The sequence below is a fragment of the Barbatula barbatula genome (assembly GCF_947034865.1).
Source record: "Barbatula barbatula genome assembly, chromosome: 11".
NCBI classification, from domain to species: domain Eukaryota; kingdom Metazoa; phylum Chordata; class Actinopteri; order Cypriniformes; family Nemacheilidae; genus Barbatula; species Barbatula barbatula.
Window position 1 is genome coordinate 14,057,155 of NC_136774.1, and position 24,608 is coordinate 14,081,762.

The window sequence follows — 24,608 nt, forward strand, 5'->3', positions numbered from 1 at the left end:
ACCATTTAACCTTAACAGCCACTCAAATCGTCGAGAACCGAGCAATTACGGCACTGCTGCATATACCAACTGCCTCCCACCGGCATGTGGAGAGCCTGCTTCTTGAAGATATTCAGCATTTGGATTTAATATGGTGTGGAGTATGTTGAGGGAGGTGTGTAAGTGACTACCCTGACTGTAATTAGTGTGCATCCTGGTCTATGTAACCTGCTATAGAAATATATAGCATGGATAAAGACATGGATAGAGTGGAAATGGCAGAAATGTAATTAACATTTAAAAATGCTGGAAAATAAATGATTGGCAGCTCTAAGTGTATCTTAGAAAATTGAACTACATAAAGCTATATTCAGTTATTCTACAGTGAGTCTGAATGTCAAATATTTCTTCAGAGAATCTGCATATGTGACCCTGCTTATGAAATCGAGACAAATTCTCAAAAAACGAATTAGGTAAGAGCATGGCGTTAGCAACGCAAAGGTCGTGGGTTCGATCCCAGGGGATTGCACATACTTAAAAAACAAAATGTATAGGATTAAGCAATGTATGAAAGCGTCTGCCAAATGAATAAATGTACATTTTAAATGTCCAAATTCGCTGTTTTTCAGGAAATGGAAAAAAACACAGTATTTTATCTCAAATAAAATTTGTCAAACAAATTTTGTCAAAATTTGTCGACGTTGACAAGCACTTTTTCATACTATTTTTTTTCATCTATTAGTTCGATATTTACAAAACCCTGTGATAAACATGAAGGGTGACTAATAATAATGATTTATGACAAAAGATAAAAACACAACATATGGAGATATGAGGTTACATAAGTACAGCAGCGTGATAGATAGAACTTTCTTTTCAAACTAATAATATTAAATATTATATAATGATTTTCATTATTTGGCACAAAAAAATCCCTGAAGCCCCAAACAATTATACATTTTTTTTGACATGGTCTTACTCAATATTAAAGATCAAGGTTATATTTTCACAGAATGTTCTTTACATTATGTAGAAAACAGTATATCACAAAACTTTAGCTGGGTTTTCACAGGCAAGGTTATACGTGTTTATTAAATTAAGAGCTCGTGGATTTTTCAATATTCCAACTTTAAAAAATGCAAAAGGAGTTGAAAGGATTTTATTAACATGCATGCCTGCTCACAGTCAGTCTGGCTAAAGGAAATAAAAAAGCTTTTCCAGACAAAAAAGAACAAAACAATTTGAGGAGTTTAACTTAAAGCACTGACGAATTGAAATCGACCCACCCACCCAAAGACAGTGACCTTTATCAAGAGCAAGGCGGGACAACTAATAACGTCTCAGCTTTTTGCTCTGTGCAACTTTTTATGCCGCGCCACCCACTTTCTGATTAGACCAAACAAAGACGTAAGGGCGAAAATTGGCTGCGAATCATATAATGTAAAGAGCAGCAGTAACCCCCAAACACCTCCTCACTCCTTTAGATTAGGTCAGCGGGGAGGCATAAAAATTATGAGTCCAGGCAGCCGAGGGGTCCGGCCTCTCTCAGGCCGTCTAAACGGGCCAGACTAATGAAAGCACAAATTTAAGGTGATGCTGGAAATTAACAATCTTTCGCATGGGCTGCATGGGGCTCCCAGTGAAAAAAGTAAATGAGATTTCCCCCCTCCCCAAGCAGCTTTACTCAACCGCCCGCCTTCATCTTTGTTCCTGCCACTGTATCCTCTTATAGCTTCATAACAGTATCCACTTGAAACAGATCTGCACCAATTATACAAGAAACACAGCTCTGACAAGAGACTCTAGTGGGGATGAAGAGACCTGTTGGTTTGTGTGTCCTAACACAGAGTAACAGCAGAGGCTAATGTGATCTGTAAGGCAGTGTAAGGACGTACTGTAACACACGGTTGCAATGTTGACAAACAGATATTAAAGAAACAGTATGCAATGCTTTCCAGGTTGTTAACTGATGCTCAATTACATTAAATTATGATGAGATTTTATTTCAAATATACAATAACAAACACTATAAAATATTATCTTTGTGAGGTGCCGGTATACGTTTTATAACAGTAGTCCATTTCATGTACCCAACAATGTCTGTTAGTTCGCTGTTTGTGTGTGTTTGTGTTTTCTATCTAAAGAGAAAAACCGCCAACTGTGAAGAACCTGTACACTGTTTCTAAAAAATATAGCAATTTTTATGTATGAAGAAACTTTGTAACTGGTTACTTTGTAAATGTGAAATTCTAGAAACTACATATTGTTTCCAAACTTAAATAATTGGCTATACTGTTTGTATATATATATATATATAAAACCCTAAAAATACATATTTAATTTAAATGTATTTGTACTGTTGAACAATGTTGCAAAAGCACGCCCGCTTTCAGTTTTTTAATGCTACACTAACGTTATTAAACAACAAACAAAAGTCCTTTTGGACAGTGTTGTTTATGCCTATGGTCTATAGGTGCCATTACACAGCACACATGGGTTGTGTACTGCTAATGTGACTTACATCTGCACTTTGATTTGCACGGCTGGATCCCAGTGGCGATTCTCAGCAAGCTCTGAAATGATACACTAATCTCCCTCACACACTCACACTGTGACCGATGAATCATATATAGTGGCGAGTTGTGCTCCAGTAATGCATGCATTTCATAGCCTCTCTATGCACAGCAGTGTTAGCAGATGATGAAATCAGTTAACATTGCAAGAGAGAGAGAGAGAGAGAGAGAGAGAGAGAGAGAGAGAGAGAGAGAGAGAGAGAGAGAGAGAGAGAGAGAGAGAGAGAGAGAGAGAAAGAGAGAGAGAGTGAGATGGTCAGTGGAGGGATTTGCTCTGTTTCAAACTCTTTGTGTGCTGTCTGTTGTGGCGTTTTAAGGCATTTTAAGGCATCACAGGAGCGCTCCCAAAGCGAAGATTGTTGCAAAACCATCTCAATTATGCTGCATACTAAGATGCCTCATTTTTTAAAGTCAAAAACTTTACAAATATAATTTGTGAAGGAAGGAAAAACGTAGCTAATAACTCTAAGCATCTCAAACATGCAACATTTCCAACAGTGGTCCTGCAATGTCTTTACAGTCTGTCTCATTTTTGACTGGAGGGTCATTTGGGGTTTGACTTTGCCTGTCTATTTCTGTTTCCCTGTCCAAGAGCTCAAATGCTGTGAAGGCAAAGACCTACAAGCCACTGAGTACGTGTTGGTTTGCCTTGCCCATGGCTGTACAGATTAAAGCTAATGGTAGACAGAGTAAATCCTGTGTCCTGCTGAGGAGCCCATGTGTGCTGGGTCTCTGTATGTCAGTGATAAGGCAAAGGCCATGTGGTAAAAAGGCAAGAAAAGGAAAAACACGGCTTGTTCTTTTCTCCTCTATATACTGCTCTAAGTATCAGACAAAAAGAGGATTCTTCAAAGCCATTATAATGTCTCTCTTCATACTGACGTATGGCAAAGCAGACAGTGAGTGAAATCTACGATGTTGGAGTACAGCGCTTTTCATATTTGACTTGATAGAGGAGGAGAGGCAGGATGGGGAGCTCAGTCAGAATGAAGATGAAAGGAATAAGAGAGGAGAGCCGAGATGAAAGAGCTGATAGGGGCCCGTGGCCCTTATATTCATTGTGATACCACACGTTTGGGATTGTGTGTGTGTGTAAGGGTTGGTTGGGGGAGGAGTTAAGCAGATGTGTGTGAATGCAGCCTGGGGGAGAAACGCAGCACAACGTTAACTGCGCATCCGTGTGTGTTAGTCCACAATGTCTGATAATGTCCAATTATAATTGCAGTAAGTGAACATGTGTGCCACAGAAACCTATATAATTGCAAGAGACTTAAAAGCCAACATGATTCAACCTCTATCATGATTTTCTCTCTATCGTTCCTGCCATAGAACTCTGAATTAAAGGGATAGTTCGGTAACCGAACCACGACGGTACCCATTCACTTATTTCCAATTCTATGGATACAAAACCAATGCAAATCAATAGGTACTACCATTGTTCGGTTACCAACATTCTTCAAAATATCTTCTTTTGTTTTCTGCAGAAGAAAGAAATGACAAGACAGTAAATCATGGAAGATTTTTCATTTTTGGTTGAACTATCCCTTTAACTGATATCATGTTCTGCCAATAACTTGTAAACCTGAAGTCTTTAAAAATGGAAGTCACTGCTACCAAACACTCCTGGCAGACCTCACCTACAACTGGATTTTGACATCAATATACTCATTTAAAATACATTTAAGTGGTTAATCGAAATATAATGTTAAATAAATGCACAAAATAGACTAAAACAGACCAATAAATAGTTCATTTAATAAAAGTACGATTCTGTGGAGGACTAAGGAAACGGTAGGCATGACTGTTTATCAAGACTGTATAAATTGTATCTCTGAGCACACAGAGATATTCTATAATGTACTTTGCAGGCTAAAGAAATAGGAAGAAAAAGCAGCTAATCATTTGGGGCCGTACATGAAAACCAGCCATATGTTGCACATCTTCCCAAAACACTTTCCACTTCTTGATTGGAAAAATCCCCTAAGCACAGCCTGCACCTTCCTATTGAGCCATCTGCACTACACATCGACACTGTCTTTTTGATTGACAGGTTCATTCACAGGGTCTCAGTGGGTAACGTTGACTCCACAGAGTCTGGAATCTTGCACCTCGCCCTATCAATAAACTTGTGAAAATGAAACTTCAAAAGAACAAGTCATTGTTATATATGATTTTTGCACAAATTCATTATTCAAGTTGATAATCAAGTTGAAAATGTGAAAAAAGCTGCATTTCAGTTCATCATAAAGTGTCACACACTGCAAAAGTTTTGTTTGGTATGAGGGTGGAACGAAAGATGACAGATTTTTCACTTTAAGGTGAACTATCCCGTTAAAGTACTTGCCCACTTTTAGGAAATGCATAAAGGAAAGAAACAAATGTGCCTTACGTCTCACACAGAGATTGCTCCTAAAAGCCAAGGTCCATTACTGCAAAATAAGGCCCAGGATATTATTTAACAGCAGAATTGACATTTTCTGAATAACTACGTGTTGCCTATGAAATAGCTGCTGCCACAATGTCACAGTGTGCTGAGGACTGTTGCCAGGGTGTTAAGGACGGTTGCCAGGGAACTGTTATGCTTTTGACAAGGTGCACCGAGTAATTTCTTAGTGTTCCAACTTAAAAAAGGCCAGACTCATATCTCTGAGATATTTCAGTGGCCAGACATGTTTCAGGTGGTCTCTCCTTCAATGCAATTACACAAAACTTCTCCCACTTATTTTAATACCGACCACGTAAAAACATTCAAAGTGCAAACGTCTAACCAAAAAAATTCCACAAGAAAAAAGAGCTCATCTCGCCTCAATAAACCACACTGTCTGCAAAATCATTTAGATTTGTAGAAAAACAGTGGGATGAGTACATGCTGAAGTTGAATTCTGAGGATTGTTTGTTCAGGGAATGCATGATAAAAACCTGAGCAAGCACAACTAATAAATCCAACCTAAATTGAACTTTTATTATTACAAACCTGAACAGGTGACAAACAGAAAACACTCGGTATACAAATTTTCAAAGCAAAATTACACAGTATGTGCAGTTTGCGCAGGGAAAACTTATAGTTGCTGTACCCCAGGCACTAACAATAAGTCTAAATCTAAACTTCGCTTATTCAATACAATCTTTCGCATTGTGTCGCGACGCCTGTGGTGTTACATTACAGTACAAAGGTGTTATTAGTAAAAAAGCTTATCTGGATCACGAGGCATTATACATGCACAGTGAATTATGCTGCATTAGAAAGCAACAGCACACGCAAAAAAGGTTACAGAGAGATCAACTAACTGATCTTTAGAGAGCAAATGTATTTTCCAAGCTAATTAAAGCAGTTCCTTTAGTGAGCTTAAGACATCAGGGGCTCAGCATTAGTAACAAAATCTACATGTTTTACTTACAAATGCAAACAGATGAGAAACATTTCTAGAAACTCTTGGGGGATTTAAAATAAAGGGAAAAGGCTTAAGGAGCTTGACGTGTGACAGGCTTTAACTGATCTTAAGAAATCTGATAATATAAACTACAAACAGAATATCACATGTATCACACAGTGGTTAGTCAATTGGCTTTGGGACCCAGATTCAATGTTTGATATCAAGTCGGGTGGCGACCTAACAAAGAGTCAAATTGAATCCGAATATGGGTTGAGATGGTCGTGACCATTAGTTGAGAATGGCTGTAAAGAAATGTACATTATGATATATGGCATTCGATTATTTTAAATAATACAGCAATTTATACATTTACTGTACATGCGATCAAGCACATGGATGTATTATTGTAATCATTATGTGCCTTTTCTTTGAATCGAACCCCTAAAATTGGCATTGATATCGCTATGCTCTACCAGTTGAGCTAGAGGAAAGGCCTTCATTTAAGGATATATACAAAACAAAAGCATCAGAGGAGAGAAGCAAAGGTCTTTGTGAGGTAGATGAAAGTGTCTCATCTAAGAGACAGACTCTAGCAATGCCATTCCAGCTACAGTATGTATCTTCTCTCCCGCTCTCGTTTTAATGAATTCATCTATTTGTACAACCAGCTCTCCTCGAAACATCAAACAAAACTACAAGACAAAAGCAGGCGTGTGATATTTTAAGTGTTGGGGAACACACATGTAAGCACACTGGGATTCGTGTGTACGATTCTGAATTGTGCTCTGGCATCACAGTCTATCCCACGGCATGTACTGTAATCCTTTCCATTAAAACATTTAATCCTAAAATGCGCTAGAACTCGGTTCGGTGGTCTGATGAAAGCGCATTAATAACCTGATTTTTCAACATAATGAGCGTGTTTCATAAAGAAGCGGAGATTGCAATTAGAACTGCAATGGACCCGGATACAAGGGAGCAATTATGCTGTCTTATAATAATCATCATCATTACAACCAGTTTATGTGTATTTACTGACTTTTGGTTAAGGGCAATTCCATGCAAATGTTAACCTTACCATGGAGAAATGAAGTGTTTATCAAAGGAACTTAGTATTTTATTCGATTATTGCTTTGTAATATAATTTTTAAGGAAATTGCATCGTTTATCCGCCACACACGAGATGTGTGCCCATGTTCAAATATTATTTTATGAAACAATTGCACCTCTAAACTCTGATGGAAGGAGGTGCATTGTAAAATGCAGACAACCTGCACATTCTATATTAATGCACCTAGCTGTTGTGTTGCTTAGCAACAGCAAACAGCCTACAGTAAGGACATAATGAACTATACTACGTGCTGAACGAATAATTTATCACTATATATCCTTAAAAGTATATATTTTTAACTCATTCTTGTCATTCACAAGGTCAAGGGTCTACTTAGATACAATGTAAAGAACTACACCAATAATACGGATTGAACGGATTAACTAAGTGCAAGATGTAAAAACGATAGTATTTAATCCTCATTATTCGTGAAAACGACAATTAAATAGTATAAGAGAGCTAAACCTTCCCCCATTCTGTAGCCATTACTCGAGGGTGTAAGAAGTACATACATTAATCTCAGAACGGGAATTTACTCATAAATATCCATGAATAAAAGTAAAAAGTTCAACGTTTCAACATTTACGTGTACTTCAGTATTTCAAGGAAAAGTCAACTTTATTCCTATCTTTTGAAACAGACTGATGTAATCAGGAGACTCACACAAATTATGTAATGCAACCTGTTTCATCACAGTCTCCTGACTTCTTAAGAGCCTGAGAAATTTGATATTTTCTTAAATTAAGATTTTGTGAAACCTGTTACCCAACATTTATGAAACTGGTCAATTCAGCATATGTTTATACATCACTGTAGTCAAGTTCATCCATCATCAGCTGTGGTTATAATTAATATCTGTAGCATTATTTAAGGTGCTGTGTTTAACAATGCAATATAATCTACACAAATATGTCTTCAGAGGTGTATAAAGACCTTACGTAATGAAGTGTTATTTTTTATTTCCTTATAATGAGCGATTTCTATCTATATACACTGCGAGTCCCCTTACATGGAATTCTCCATGTTGTTTTAACAGTGGCCCCAAACAGAAAAACTGCTCTATCGTAAATATGTTTTGTCCTTTAAAGAGGAGAGAAATGAAAACATCTTAGTTCTGTGTCACCCCCGTAGCGTTTCGAAAGGGAGGGGTGGACTGAGCCGCTGGTTGTAATTTATAACCTCACCGCTAGATGCCGCTACATTTCATACACTGTACTTTTAAAGCAATTGTTTCATGTAAAACAATTAAAAAATGGATTTCCTCAGTAAAATAAAAGATATAACATGAACAATATACTAAAAGCGTTTTATTAGGGTTCCTTCTGCAAATACCTAGACTAAAATGGCTCAAGATAGTAATGACCTTAGATTTGTTTAAAACACTGAATTTAATTTCACCCAACACAAAATCTGACGCCTGCTAACACCGTTTTCCTTATTCCCAATAGCTCTGTGAAGTCCACAATCTTACTCTCCTGCATCTTTTTATTTCTCAAGCGTGTCTTTTCTTACTTTCTCCCAATTTTCCACTTGTCCATACTTTGTCCAAAGACCACCTTACACCGATTGCAGAAGTAATTAAAAAATAAGAAATGGCAGAGTAGATCTGTCTAACGGAAACCTTTCCGTCCATTCCTATTTTGTCTGTATCTTTTTGCCAACTACACACAAATCTCTTATCCACACGGCTCACCTTTCCACACTCACTCATCTTTCCCATTACACACACATACACTTTCAATAGCAAGCAAGAACTTAAAAGTTATCTTTCTGGCCTTCTTTTCTTTTCATCTTTTTCTCCCTGCTGAATCTTCCTTTGCCTCCCAGCACAAATTCGCACCGCATGTCTCATGCACTCACCCTGCTGGACGAAGGAGCCGTAGACGAACCACATGGAGTTGTAGAGAGTGGTGGAGGAGACCGAGCCCATTGGCAGTCTTGGAGGGTTGAGCCAATTGAGCAGATACACAAGAGTTCCTACCAGCAGCACTGTGCCAGCTATACAAGCCCACAGAGAGAGGTCGAAGGGGGCCAGGCATGCAAACATATCCACCGTCCTTTCGGCCTTCCTCAGCAACACACCCACGGAGTAGTCCATGTAGCGAGTGGTGAAGTCGACCACGCTCTCCCGTTCGGGTGTGATGGTCAGGGCAGAGAGACCGACGTCTGCTCTCTGCCAAACAAACAGATACACAGAGAGAAGCCACAAATTAAAGTCAGACGATGCAAAGATTCACAGAGTGTTGTACTCGCAACCTACGATGAGCAATATGTAGGACATACGAGAGATATCCTAGAGCAACATTTCACAAAATACAATGCCGAGAAAGGGTAAATCAACCTGATCTCACGGGAATTCATTACTTTTTTATGAGGTGGCGAATTCGTTTTTTGTACATTTTAGTACAATTTGTTATCTTGCCAGTGATGTTAGGTTTAGGGGAGGGGCGTTAGTATTGCTTTTCGAATAGTCATAGATTTTTGTACGATTCCCATGACACAAATTCATACAAATTAGCCTTCTCGTAAAAAAGTTATGATTTCCTGTGATATAAGGTTAGTTAAAAATGCACCTCTCTTCAATAAGAAACTTATCCTTCCTTATTCACCTTTTTGGGTGACATCGATATTTTGCATTGCTGAATCGACGCCGGTCCAGAAGTACTTCCTATTTCAGTTTTTTAACACTACACAAACGATTGAACGGAATACAACCAAGAGAACATTTATCATCGAATCAAAATGTTGTATTGTCAAATATATTTAAGATTTAACTATGTAAGAGAGATAGAAAATAAAATAAATAAAAAAGAAACTCGATGAGCCTCTAGGCAAGTGTTTATACCTTGTGACATGGTCTTTATTAATTCCAATCACAATTTAAAACAAATCTAAATATTCCAGCCCAGGGGAGTGCATTCTGCTGCCAAAACGAAAACGGTTTCCTAGACTTTCAAAGCCCAAGCAACGTGATTTTTGGCAGTTCTTGAACTCATAGTGAATGGTTGCACACAGCCCCAGTGAGACTTGCACAGGCTGCAAGACTTCCTGTCAGGAGACATTATCATGTACAGAACAAAAGCATTTCATAATCAGAGGGCGAGGGGCAGAGTCACCTGTCTGACTCCCATTAACCTGCCTGGCCACCTTCATGGATCAGGACAAGACCCTGTGTTTGAGCAGGGTTAGAGAAGCATCCGACCTCTGGATCACTGCACACATCCTAATCCATTCAAACCACTTCAACCTCTAGAACTTCTTTAAGAAAACACCTTCCATTTTAGTGCATCCATGTCCTTTTCACGGTTTGTGCTGAAAACAGCGGGGGTGGATTAACAGGTCAAACAATGCTTATCGTCAACTCGGCCACTTTTTTTCCTGAGCTCAGCTTGCAGGGCTGTTCGCAGCTGGCCGTAGCTGCAAAAACACACTGATGATTTTATAAATGAGTGCATTAGCAATGACATATCAGACAAGCTTGTGTAAGAGGAAAGAAGACAAGTACATAATGTAAGCAATATATCCCGATGTCACTTCACCATACCACTCACACTATTAATTTACAGCTGACTAAATCTGCTCATTTCATGGTCTGCTAAGGAAACAAAATGCTTAAATGAGCAGAAATGGTCAAAAGTTATATTCAGTATGAGAATTAGGACTGTATTCTTAACAAAAACCTAGCAATATGGAATTTTGTATTTTGTTTGTGCATGTGTGTTTAGGTGTAATAAATGTGCTTTTGATGGTAGATATTAAGAGCTATTCATCTCTTAGCAGTTCTGTCTATACAAAACGTTTCTGCAACGTGATCGTGCAGTTACAGCATCTTCCGGGAGGAGCTGACTGCCGCATGCTAACCAGGCAAGCACACAAAACACAATCCAAAAATCTATATTTCAATATTACATCAAAGGTCTGTCGTAAGAGCATGCAGATTTGAAGACGCTGGAAAACAAGTTAACCGATACCGCAACAGTGGGATTAGAGCGCTTATATTTTCTTCTGTTGTGGTCCATCTTTCTCAAAGCTGAGATAAGCGGCAGTACACTCTGGCTAGTGTTTTCGTTCCCCTGACCGAACAGCAATGAGAAACATTCACAGGACAGAAAGCAGTAGGGATGGAGGCGTGTCGTGGAACTGTAAAGAGCTGTGGAATGGAAAGCAGCAGGGGGTTGTGGGTAATGGCCCTGAAAGTGTGCGTCTGACCTCTCACTGCTGCAAGATTCGCCTTTTGTTCATCTGAAAGTGTGTGTCTGACCTCTCACTGCTGCAAGATTTGCCTTTTGTTTATCTCCCAGTGGACAGCATGTCAGTGTGGGGCTTCTCTCGTTCATGTGTACGAAATCTGTGCTCTTCTTTATCAAAGCGGCCCACATTGCTTGAGGGGTTTCGGCGAATTTTTTAAGTTAAATATACAGTTGGAATGCTCGAAAATCCTAGACGTTTGTGGCATACAGACAATGTAAAATGGTACTCCTGTCGAAGGCTGTGCCGATATGTACTGTCACTTATGTATGAATATCTTACCTTGAAAACCAGTTCTCCCATTAGACCATTCCAAGTCCCATCAGCTTGCTGGCTGCCGTATTTGTGATCGGGGGCCACGTAGATCTCATACTTAAAGCCAAGGTAGTTAGCCAGAGCATCCAGGACATCAATGGAGAATCCCTGGTACTTCTTTGGTTTCCCCAGCACATTCTCAGAGACCATCACGAACGGCTCTTCCTGAAAACAGTGATGCAGAGAAATCATTCAGCTTATTTAGTGACTAAACATCAAGCTGGAAGCCACAAACAAAGTCACACTAAAAATATGGACACAGTTAAGTCAGGGTGCTGGTTGTAGATTCGGCATTGCAGTAAACAGTAATACTCAAGACATGACTGTCATGTGTGTGTAGCTCCTACAGCATCTCGGTTAATACACATTATTTGATTTGCTTTTCAGCAGGAGTCAGATGATGTCATATACAAGCTAAAGCTTGATGTCACCTGGTTTTAACCTTCTCTTATGAGTAGTGGCGTAATTCTGAGGGAATTCAGACGGGTGTTAGCGCCACATCATATCCAATAAGAGTCATGTGCAGAAAGTAAATATGCATGTTTTTTGTTTTCAGGGTAAAGCTGAGTGATAATTATTATTTTTTTACAGAGAATACGGGATACTAAGGTGCTAAAAGGCTTACTGCAATCATGTGGACGGTACTTATACTTATTATGAAAAGTGGGACCCATGATGGAAAAGGTAGGAGTTTTATTTGCTTTATATTTTCAGGTTCACAGCTGTGAAACGTATAAATACATATACATTACATATACACAAATATTATGAAAACACCTGTACAAAGGTTTAGGGTCACTTATTGTTTAATATTTTTTTCCACATTTCAGAATAATCGTAACACATCAAAACTATGAAATAAAACAAATACACTGAATTGGGTTACGACAAAAAGGAATGGAAAACGAAACAATCTGCTTTATTTTAGCATCTTCAATGTAGACACCCTGTGCCTAGAATTTGCGAAAATGTACTCTACTCGAGGTCTCACACTATTTTATTTTATCTTATTTTTTTATTTGCAGCATTTCTTCATTATATAGTCAAAGTTTTTTTAAGTATTTACATGACCCGAAGTTTAAAGGGTAGATTGTCCAGTGTAATATAATGCTTTTTATTCCAATTCAAAATAAAAACCAAGTCATGTTTAGTCCCATTTTTAAAGCTTTAAGCTGGTTTTATTTAGAGTGTCTAGTGAATGTCAAGTAATCAAGGTCAGTTTTTAATCGAGTCTTTCATTAAAGCTGTGAAAATGTCTGATCATGACTTTCACACCTCAGAATAAGACCTGACATTTATTTCTCCGTATTCATTTTTAGACAACTGGTAAATGATTAACATTCAGGTAATACATTACTATAGTTACTGTGCTGAGTAAGAGCAGTAAAAGTGGAGTTTCTCCACCCGTTAATCCCTTTATGCGCTTCATAATTTCTAGCGGGAAAATCTCTGAAGGAAAAAGTTGATATTAAATTAAATTCATTCTCTCTCGGTTCTATATTAAGATTCCCATTTATCAAAACATTACTTAACTTGATGGTACTTGTCAGTCATGCATTATTCATTGAGGGTTCTGACTGACTCGTGGGATCCCTAATGCTCAATTAGGAATTTAAGGTTTTACTGTGCTCACATCAAAGTAAATAAAGTCTTTACGTGAAGGATGGTCTGTGCTTTAAAGTTAAATTCATATACCTGTTTCAAGATGTTCGTACAAGCATTAGCTACACCCATGGCTGAAGAAACTATATAAGTTCTGCAGCAATGGAACCGGCCGGCATTTGTATCGATTTGTCTCCTCTCACGGATGAAGATGAGCATCCGTGCATCACCAAAACCAGCTCAGCAGACTATTGTGGAGGTGGATATGATGTGATTTGGATTCAGTTTGAGCCTTGGGCCTACTCGTGTTGCATAAACGGTCACATACTGTCAAACGGGCTCTAGAGGATTTCTGAAGGTCATACAAAGAAAATGCTGTTTAATATGGAGAAGGTTTAGAGAGTCAGCTCTGTGTGAGCTAAGGAAATGTCTTCGGGAGCGCTGACACATGCCTGTTACTATGACGTTCGAAGAAATGTAGTAAAGTATTTCAAATTTTGTGTGCTTTCTGAGGCCGAGACTGTTACTGTTAATAATGCAAAACAACGTTCAAATGACTTGACAACTACATAAAATTTGGTGCACTTAAAGGCATACTTCACCCAAAAATTTAAAGTCTGTCATCATTCACGTTCGAGTTGTTCCAAATGTGTATAAATGTCTTTGATCTGATAAACACTTGTAAGAATGGGATAATATTGGGAAGAATGCTTGTAACCAAACAGATCTCAACACCAATTGATTAAATAGTAGGAAAAAACAATTGTAGTCAAAAGTGCCCCAGAACTGTTTTATGTCCTGCATTCTTTAAAATGTCTTATTTTATGTTCAATAGAACAAGTCATTTTTCCTACTATGGGAGTCAATGGATGTCGAGATCTGTTGACAGAAATTATTACAGAATTTTCACTTTTGGGTCAAGTATCACTTTAAGTCACTTCTTGTTGATACTGGCTTTTGTTTGCCTGTTATTTGTAGTCTCCTTCAGTTGTGCCCTTTAGTCAACAAATGCTCAGTAAACACTGAAGGGGTCATGGATGTTGCAGGCACCTTTACTTTAAAAAACCTGAGCGGTTTCTCATAACCAGCTCACTTACACACCACAGTATTATATATTATTGTCGTATGGCCTTTAATTCAGTGTCAGTTGAGGATGAGCTCCAGCTGAGTTTTTCATGGCGTTTCTCTCTCTCTCTTTCCCACAGCATTATAGTCACATTCATTCTTTAAAACATTAAAGCAGATTTCTATAAAGTCTCCTCTGAAAAATCATTTTCCTCTGAAAAATCATTCCTCACTTCTGCATAAGAAGACAGCAGTTGAATATTAATAAACTTTCATTTATAGCTGCCACTTTTGAACTTTCAGACACCCTTGTTTATCTCTCCCAAAAGATTTCCAAACTCTTGCTAAAAACAAGTCGGAAGTTGGAGTAACTTTAACACAGCATGGAGCTTTCGCAGTCCTGAATAGCCGCATTCAAGTCACAGCTGCCAGCTGAAGGCCTGTGTTCCGACCATCACGTACCCGGCACCACACGTCCCTCTCCGTGGCTCCGCCACCGTGACCCAGTGCCTCCCTTGCGTGGCGCCGATGGCCCGCTGAAAATAATAGTCGGCTGCTTATTTTTCATATTCTCCAAAACAAATCCCTATTGATGGCTGAAGTGTTTCTGGGAATATGTCAGGCAGATTTATCACAGAAGGGGCGTTATTGACTGCATGCAGCCTGCACATTAAGCCAGCGCTTTCTAATCCTCACCAGACCCCCCTCGCTCAATAAGCTATTAGAGGAAGTGAGGATATGCATGCCAACTCGCACTATAGCCAAGAGGTGCCATCCATCAGACCTCCCTCCGAGCGCCCTATGCAAGACCCCTACCGGAATCTTCCAGACCAATTGGCCATCAGCGCGATCCGAACAATATTTGTAGCACTTAAAGTGGGGGCAAAGTACAGCGGCAATGGCCCTTTTAACAGGATTCTTTCACTCCCGTTTGTTATCTGTGTCGAGATACAGACTTGTTCTTATTGAACTACCCTTGAAGGGGTGCAGACCCTTCCCTCCCTCCCCCAGCACTCTTCTCTACCCGTGTTGCATTGATTCCCTCACTCATTATATGGTCATCCTTTCCACCCAACTACACATACAGTGATTCAAATTCTCACTGATCTCGTGAACAATCTTTGCTGCTACCAGTAACGTGAATCAATATTGGTCATGAAGCAACACCGGTTACTTGAGACAGAGGTGCATGTGCCTAACATCAACACTGTTGGCAATCCACACTGTACTTAAGATCTTTCTGGATCTGTATGCTATCCATATTCCTTGATAGAGGTTTAGCCCTATCATTGCAAAACTGTCTCTCAGCGAGCAAATCGTGTTGCCCTGAGACCGCACGGTTTACTGGCAGATGTGTGTTCTCCGAGTCACAGTTATTGCTTGGAACAAAACCAGAATTTCTCAACCCAGTGAAGAGCTGTCAGAACTGGGTTTACCGTGTCTATTGACAAGCCTGCCACTGGGGCAGCTGGAAGCAGCAGAGAGTTTAAGCTGAAAGGAGCCAGAGGGCCGCAACCAGCTAACTGTGAGACCTAAGGGAGCATTCAATCAGCCACCAACAGGAAACACGCACCTCTCCCAGCCACCTGAAGGTTTACTTTACAAACAACAACATATCCCATGGTGCCAATCTCCCCTCCTCCCAGACCATATGTTTTACCACAAGGCTCAAAGGAACTTCGCTGGCACAAAATAGACAAAATTATTCACTTTTCTTCCACATTTTTTGAAAGATTTAAAAAACTTATTAAAAAGAAAGCAGTCAACCTCTCTAATCGACTAATTGAAACTGCTGATAGCCTCACTATCCTCCAAAATCTTCACTTTGCCAACAGGTGTGTGTAGGGAGTTTACTCTTCATGCACTTATTTCACATACAGCCATGGAAAGAATTAAGAAACCATTTCAAAGTTTCATTTAATCAGCTTTTCTAGATGTATTGTGAGTATTCAGTCCAGTGTCTGTCGAGTTCCACAACAGCAAACCTCAAGAGTGACGAAGTCATCCAACAATATGAAAGTCTGACAGCATGATAAGACACATGAAAACTTTGACAAAAATAGAGGTTATCACACAGTCAATTATTTTAAAACTTTTCCTACATACAGTACATGTACAGATTTTACAGTTTTATTGCTTAAAAGTGAATATGAACTTGTTTTGTTTGCAGCATCTGAGGTCTGAAAAAATACAGAGCGTCCTTTCTGTTATTTTTCACCTGTTTCTCCAGTTTTCTTTTTCTGTGAATAAGTGCAAATAAAACAATATTTTTATTTGAAATTTGGGAGAAATATTGTTTGCAGTTGACAGGATGAAACAAAAAAGACAACTTTACCTAAACGCACACCTATAAATAGTACATTCGGAAAAACTGAAAATAATTTTAAAATGCACCCATATATTCATTTTGCAGGTGCTTTTGTCCAAAACGACTTACAAATGAAAGCACATTTTATCAAAGAGTTGAACAAGTGTGGTTCACAAAACCATGTTTACAAGTAGTAACAATTAGTTGTCATCTTTTATTTGCAGGCCATTAAAGCTACACATTTAATCCGTTTAAAACCGTTGAAACTGCACGGCTCATGCTTAGCTACAGAAACCCACATCATTTCTTCTCATTTAAATCTGTCAGGTGGTTTATCAAGCATGACTTGTCAGAAAATACAAATACACTGTAGGGTTTTCTGCCTAGTGATTAAACCCGTCCATAGTGTTGCTACCGATCAGCTGAGCTACAGGAACCCTACAGGAAGACACTGCCATCATGAAAGACATCTCATTGTTAGCGTCTGGGAGCGTATTATTCACAGAGCATTCTGTTAGGCCAAGAAATCACAGAATAAAGGACAAAAAGAGGGGAAGATGGAGAGAGAAGAGAGAAGCGCAGAAGCAGCATCACCTCTTTCTTCTCCGGCAGACTTCAAAGCAGGGATATGAAGATTTTAAAGCTCTGAATCTTTGAAGAACTTCAGGGACTTACTCAAATCGGCGCTGGAGGCAAGATAGCAAAACTCAAATCTCAATATAACCCAGATCATCTTCTCTGCGTTCAATGCACCCTAAAATTCATTCTTAATGAACCTGGAGACCATTGACTTGATGTGAATTCATTCAGATAAATATGGATTACTCAGGGGTTACTGAAGCTGTGTGATGTCCAGTCAAGCTGGGACACAGCTAAGGTCCCAATAAAGTCACTTTGGTGTCATTTATATTACAGAGGTAAAGAAAAAGAGATCATAGAACAACAGGGAATTAAGTTATAAGGACCATTGTAGCACTAAAATGAGTTATACGGCCCTGCAACTATGAGAGGGGTACATACCATTCACAGAGCATTCTGTTAGGCCAAGTACATACCATTGGTGCTGGTTGAGGTGATTCCCCCTTTCAATGTAAAGTGCTTTGAGTGCCTAGAAAAAGCGGTATATAACTCTAATGAATTATTATTACCAGCACAGTGACCACCCGCAGGACCACCCCACGCATGTTGTTTTCCAGCTTCCTATCGGTGAGCGTTCCATTCAGCCCGTGTACTGGGTCCCAGGTTGCGAGCTGCACAAATAAAAAGAAAGTTCACCGTGAGTTCACAACGCACACAGCAAAAATATTGATCACAATAACAACTTATAGATTTTTTTACATGAACTTCAGTGCACTCACATATATGCCTGCATTTCAGCACGCGAGCACAGGAAGTTTGCTTTTTCATTTTTATTGAATCGATTCGAATCTCAAAATGAAGGGCTGTGACATTCTTGCATTAAACTCATCCAGCCCACACAACATACTTGTGTTATTCCATTCATTCGACAGTTGGTTGATGCCGTCTGACAGCCGGTTAGATTAGCAACCTATTGATTGATCTAACAATGCATGGCTTTTGCAAAGCGGCTCATGCGCCTGACACAATAAATCAACAGCAGCTGTCCATGGACCCGCTGCTTCTGCGCGTTTAAACCTCAGCGAGACACGTTCAGATGCAGGCCAGCGCATGGAATCTGATGAGCGGCTTTCATTTGGAATGTTAAGTGTACAGGAGGTTGCCAAGCAGAAGAAAACAAAAACAAAATCTACCACAGGTGCAAACACAATGTAATTGTAAAACTGAATCAAGTATTTTAATGTGGCAACCCCACAGCAAGGAGCAGTGCAATCATGATTTAGACAAGTAAGTCATTTAGGGCTATTCTTTGATACTCAAACACAAACTCTAATTAGACTCGGTCAATGTGTGTCGCAAAAACAAACAATCTGTTGCCCGACTCTGCTCATTTTTCCTCTCGAGACGGTTAACAGCCGAAAACAGCTATTGATTTATTTGCCAAAAAAAAGTAATAAAAAACAGTGCAGAGGATTAAGCAATACTTCCTAATAAGCATCAAACTACCTTTGAAAAGGGTCTGTGCAAAGATCAAAATTGACCGTTCGCCTGCAAGAAAGTGTTGTAAAATTGTTTTCTGTTGAATCAAAAACGTGATATGAAAGAGATCAGGGTTGTGTGTGTAACTAAGACTTTGATGCTTTAGAAGTTTTCCATGAAAAGACACATATGACACGGTACAAACTGTATAAAAATGCTACAAAATGATTTTAATATCAATGTCACCCTTAACACACAACCTAAAACAACTTTGCTGAAGAAACCATTAAAAATGTCACCCCTGTGATATGCAGTATGTTCCCTTAGTGTTTTTTTAATGTAATTAAATTAATTAAAATAAATTCCTTAAAACAATGTATAACATACCATTACACTATTATTCACACACATTATTCTATAGACATCTTTCATAACAATTTTTAGATTGGATGGCTCTCTTCTCTTATCAGAGTCTTTTTTATGTAATCACAAACTTTCAGAGTTATTGGAAGTGTGTTCATTTGTATAAAATAAAACTACTTCCTATTAGCTACACATGTACAATAATTGCTTCTACGATGGCAAACACAACACATCCGACAGCTACAGGTCAATACGAGGCGTTTGCAGATGCAAAACCCAAATAGGATGGAATGGAAACATGTCATATTATGAAACATATCAAATGTGAGATAACAGATAAGCCATCTTTCATATTGTACCGCCACAGAATGAGAAGCAGGTTTTCAAAATGGATGATAAGAATCACACATTTTCACAGTTTCATTTCAGGTATGTGGGAAAAAAGTCACCAGAGGGAATGCTTTTTACATTTTTATCTAGGCCGTGGAGTTTTGGCTTTGAATGAAGATGACTCTGAAAGGAAATACGTTGGCACACAAGAGGTGTCTGAAACTAGTCAACACATAACAACATTACACACTATGGGCCCTATTTGAACAATCTAAGCTCATGGTCTAAAGCGCATGGCGCAGGTGGGCGTTTCCGCATCCAATTTTGCTAATCTAACAGCGAAAAAATGGTCGGCACACCAGGCGCATGGTCCAAAAGGGTTGGATCTATTCTGGATGTGAAAAGGATAACTGCGTCAGGGTGAAACTAGCAAAATACACAGGTGTAAGATAGGCCCCTATGAGTTGCATTACAAGTCCAAGTGAAATTCTAAATTTAGAGAGCTTGTAACCAAACAGTTCCACCATTGACAACCATAGTAGGAAAAATTGCTTTATAAATATCTGTGTTCTGTTGAACACGAAAGAAGGTATTTTCAAGAATGTAGGAAAGCAGTTCTGGGGTACGTTCTAAGTTGTAATTTTTCCTACTATGGTAGTCAATAGCCAAGATCTGTTTGGTTTCAAGCATTCTTCCAAATATCAGACATTTAAAAAAATTTATATAGATTTGGAACAACTTGAGGGTAAATGATGACAGAATATTTATTTTTGGGTGCACTGTTCGTTTAAGCTCCAGTATATTAACATAATGTATAGACTGGAAAAATGCACTGCATTCCATAGATGACATTCTTAATGATCGATTATGAATATCCGAAAGGCTTTTCTTTGCTTAAAAGTAATCCTTACACAATCAATTCACCTCAAATGTGGATGGGCCTGAAAGTACCTGTGTGCAGATGCACGTCTTTTTTCTCAGATGATGGCTTAAAAATCAATACAGCTCATGCTGCACCAGAGATCTGCGGCATACTCACGTGCACAAAAAATGGCTTGTCCATGCAAACCTCTGAGAATATTTATTAATTCTTATCTTGAGTACTTTGCGCTTAGTGGTTTATTATCAATTCAGCCAGGTATTCGCCGAGCGATTCTGTGCAGAATACAAACTCACAAATTCAATGCACCAGCCGTGCTAAAGTTCTCTTTTTAATCCATCCATCCCTCCAGACAGACACTACACTTTCAAACAGGTGCCAAGTACCTTACCAAACGTGAACTTTCTGTTTACAAAATGCAATGACATCTATGAGGCAGGAAGAGACTCACGATCACATGTATTCATGTGAGCTGAACATTAAAGATTCATGCTTTAAAATGACACTCCACGTCTAATTGCTGATAGAAATGATCTCATAGGAGACCATATAGATTGTTCTTTGCCGCATAGAAACATGACATCATGTTGTGCCTGTCTCCAATGGCACAATACAAAAGTCAATAAACCTTCATTTTCAGCCATTAAACGTATTATCAGTCCATTTCCTATCCTGAGGGAGCAGGTGGGATGTTTTTATGAAGTTTGATTGATTGATTCAAAAAGTCCCATTAATTAAAACGAACCTTTGTACTTAAGGACACAGCTATGCTTTTAAGCACTTCCTTATTGATCTAGGTGGACGGTTTGAAGAGCGACCCGGGAAAGCAGATCTGAAAGCAAAATGTGAGTCACGTTCCCTTTTAAAACTCATAATTATGGCTTGATTGTGGGACACAATACAAAACTTCAGACTACAGTCTGTGCGGGGCGAGTGCCAGAGAGCTTTCTGGAATACGACTGGATAAACTCTTACGGGCGGGCTGGTGAAAAAATTCAAGCCTCGACTAATCGATACAGTGTCATCCGTTGTGGGAATACATGTAGCCGTACAGCTGAAATGCTGTTGCCGACTGCATCAGCATGCATCGACCCCCGGACTCGTCGCTTTTAAGTTGACTTCTGGGAACAGTGAGAAGCGCGATAGACATACAGTACACGAGTGTTCACCCTCGCCACAATCACTGGAGCAGAACTGTCATTCGAGCAGCATGTACTTTTAACACTTTCAGCAGGGGTGTTTTTGGAACTACGGTGTGTGAGGAAGTGCTTGTCATCTGAAATTTGTTTTGCATGCTGAATCACAAACCAGTGCCACAATGTTGTTTGGCTCATCTCATGAGACAGTACAGTAAATTCAAGACTGAATAAGGAGAACGAGAATGAGAGAGGGAGACAAGGAGGGAGAATACCTCTTATCTACAGAGAGACAGATAAGAGCTCATTTCCCTGTGCCAAATCGAAAAAAGCGTCCCTCTACGGCAAGAGAATGACATCATTAGCATCCCATAATACAGCACTCTATTCAGCTCATTCCGATTTTGTGTGCAGGCACGTTGCCGACTGCTTTCGCTGTTTGTGCATTTCACACACGGATCTGTTCACCTTAATCAGATGTGCTTGGCTGACGCTCTGACGCCGGAGCGAGCAGACGGTTTCAGAGGCGACACGCGGGTACGAGAGGCTTCACCGCCAGTATTGCCTGGGTTTCAATAACCTCTCAGGCTGTTGATGTGACACTTCGATGTAGTGCAGAGCTGAAACAAAGAAGGTCAAAGACTAGCAAAAAGGCGTCTTTATAAGCTCGCTCTTTGTATGTAGGAAAGCGAAATATAAGTACAGCGACAAAAACGTTTTTTTCAAGTTTGTAAAGCGATACATTTCAATCTGAAGCGAATGGTATTATAATTCGTGGATTTGTAGAAAGTAGTAACTTTGTATTAGCACCTATCATACTATTGCTCTTCTGTGACATCGCTTATTGCTCCCTCAATTCTTTGTAAGTCGCTTTGGATAAAAGTGTCTGCAAAATGACTAAATGTAAATTTGCGAAAAGTGAGACTTCCATTCCTACTGCCTTTAAGGGATAGTTCGCACACAAATTAAAATGTTGTCATCATTTATTCACCCTCAGGTCATTCCAAATCTGTATGACTTCATTGGGACACAAAAGAAGATATTCTGAGAAACGTGTTTTGTGCTCATACAATGGAAGTCAATGGGGTCCGTTGATATTTGGTCACCAACATTCTTCAAAATGTCTTCTTTTTTGTACTGCAGAAGAAAGAAAGTCATACAGGTTTGGAAAGACATGAGATTGAGTAAATGATGAAACATTTTTTGGGTGAACTAGCACTCTAAAGGGCTGTTTACATTATAACGATAACTATAAAAAAATTCAGATTTAAAAAATCGTTCGCCATTTAGTACAATAGCGGGATTCACTTCACATCGATACAGATAAAGAAAACAATATCGCTGGGATCACTTTCAGAACAATGAACGATAAAACATTCTGTCAAATTGTTTCTGGCAGGAAATGGCAGGTTTTATGTCTGATTATTATATCATTGGAATGCTTGATTCTAATTGGCCAGTCACGACATTTGCAGTTAATAACGCTCGGTAACCTGGATGCAGCAAATAATGATGGACGAATTAAATATAAATATGTATTTTAATAACATATTAGACATATTTACAAATGATTAAACCGAATTGCCTGTTTTGACATTTGAACGTAGTTTCTAACAACCGGCTGCTTGTACGTTGTCTCTTAGATTAAATACTGTAGCGTTCGGAATGCGGTGATATATAAATATATATATATATATAAAACGCTTATGAATCTGAGAAAGCTGGAAAAATACATGGTTTATATCCCGGACACGATCGCACCTTCATCCTTCAGAGAGAGCCAGCCTTTTTGCTGTCATATTTTGGAGCAAATACGATAGGTAATGAAAAAAAAGGCCTCAGCAGCAGGTCATTTACATTCATTTTAGTGAACACACTGTTTTTGTGGTGTGGACGCAAATATAGTTATAGTTACAGTTACCGTTATAATATGAACGTCCGTTTACGCTCAATTCGTCTGAAGGTCAAATCTGTATTTCCCACGCCTGTTTTCCGCTCCCTCTTGATTCTCTAATTCTAACCTGATATACTGTATGTTTGCACTTTAAGACACAATATCAAAGCAATTATCGTAATGTCAATGCTGCGCCGCACCTGTTCTTATTGAGTTGTCCACATCACTGCGTCCACAGGATTAGCAACTGTGTCAGGCAATTAATTTTAACAGTTATGCCCTCACTAAAATACTCCACTGGGACCTTGTGAAACGTATCTCTATGCTAACATGGTAGGAAGGGCTCTGCCTAAGGCAAACTGTAAACAATATAGTAACTTGTGGAAATGCTGACGATGCAAAGCAGCACGTACACAACCACATTCGCTATGAAACTAAGCTATCCGTCTTCGCATTATAAAAACTTGCACAATAAAACTTTCAATATGCTGACAGATGTGTGGCTTTGTGATCAAATTAAAATAAGAGGGCTTTGATTCCGCGGCAAACTTACAACTTGGCCTCAAAGAATTAAGCGAGGTCTCGTAGTACATGCTTGTTAAATGCCACCCTCTATAAACATTGACAGACACGTTCTTGGCATTTGAAGTTTAACAGACCGTTGACTTAATTCAGATGAAGAACATAAACCTGCCTCTTTTACGTTTTCTAAAGACTACAGCCAGAGAGTCTAAACAAAAGCGTTCCGATACGTCTCTACCTGACACGTGTATGAGAACACGGTTCTGTTAATGTACTGAAAATAATCAATGATATTACTTTTACGATGAATACGTAAAAGCATTTACATGACTTATACTATAATAAAACATCTTACTAAAGCTGTAAAATGGCCTAAATTTAATTATGCGGTGATGCTACTGTTGTAAGCCAGATTTTAAGAATAACAATTAATGGAAATGCTTAACATTTGGCCCTCTGGGCGCTGGCCTGATTTACTCCCATTATAAGTGCCTTACTTATCATTGCTTTTTTGTTCCAAGAGACTACAAACAGGAACATTGAAAGAAGCAATATGGAGATTTAAGCAACATCTAGCCGTGAGGTTGTGAGTTGCAACCGACAGCTCACTCACATGTCATTGCGTTTCTTGGCCGAAGGAGATGACACGTTTACGAAACGCACTCTGTAGAGCAGTTGGTGAAGTACATGCTAGATAGAAATAGCTCATTCTGAGATGTATTATCAGGTGGTTTGTTTGTTGCACACATTTAACAGTACACACACACACACACACACACACACACACACACACACACACACACACACACACACACACATCAATGTCTGATAATGAGGTTGTCTAATGAAA

The 24,608-nt window shown here is 39.0% G+C and overlaps 1 protein-coding gene across 1 annotated transcript in view; it reads right to left on the minus strand.

The window, feature by feature from the left end:
- Nucleotides 1–24,608, minus strand: part of grid2 (glutamate receptor, ionotropic, delta 2) — a gene marked incomplete at its 5' end in the record, with an annotated part of 127,323 nt that overhangs the window by 57,137 nt on the left and 45,578 nt on the right. The window contains 3 exons of the mRNA XM_079468127.1: nucleotides 8,898–9,210; nucleotides 11,568–11,765; nucleotides 17,724–17,825. Of these exons, the coding sequence (XP_079324253.1) occupies nucleotides 8,898–9,210; nucleotides 11,568–11,765; nucleotides 17,724–17,825 (613 nt within the window). The remainder of the gene's footprint in view (nucleotides 1–8,897; nucleotides 9,211–11,567; nucleotides 11,766–17,723; nucleotides 17,826–24,608) is intronic.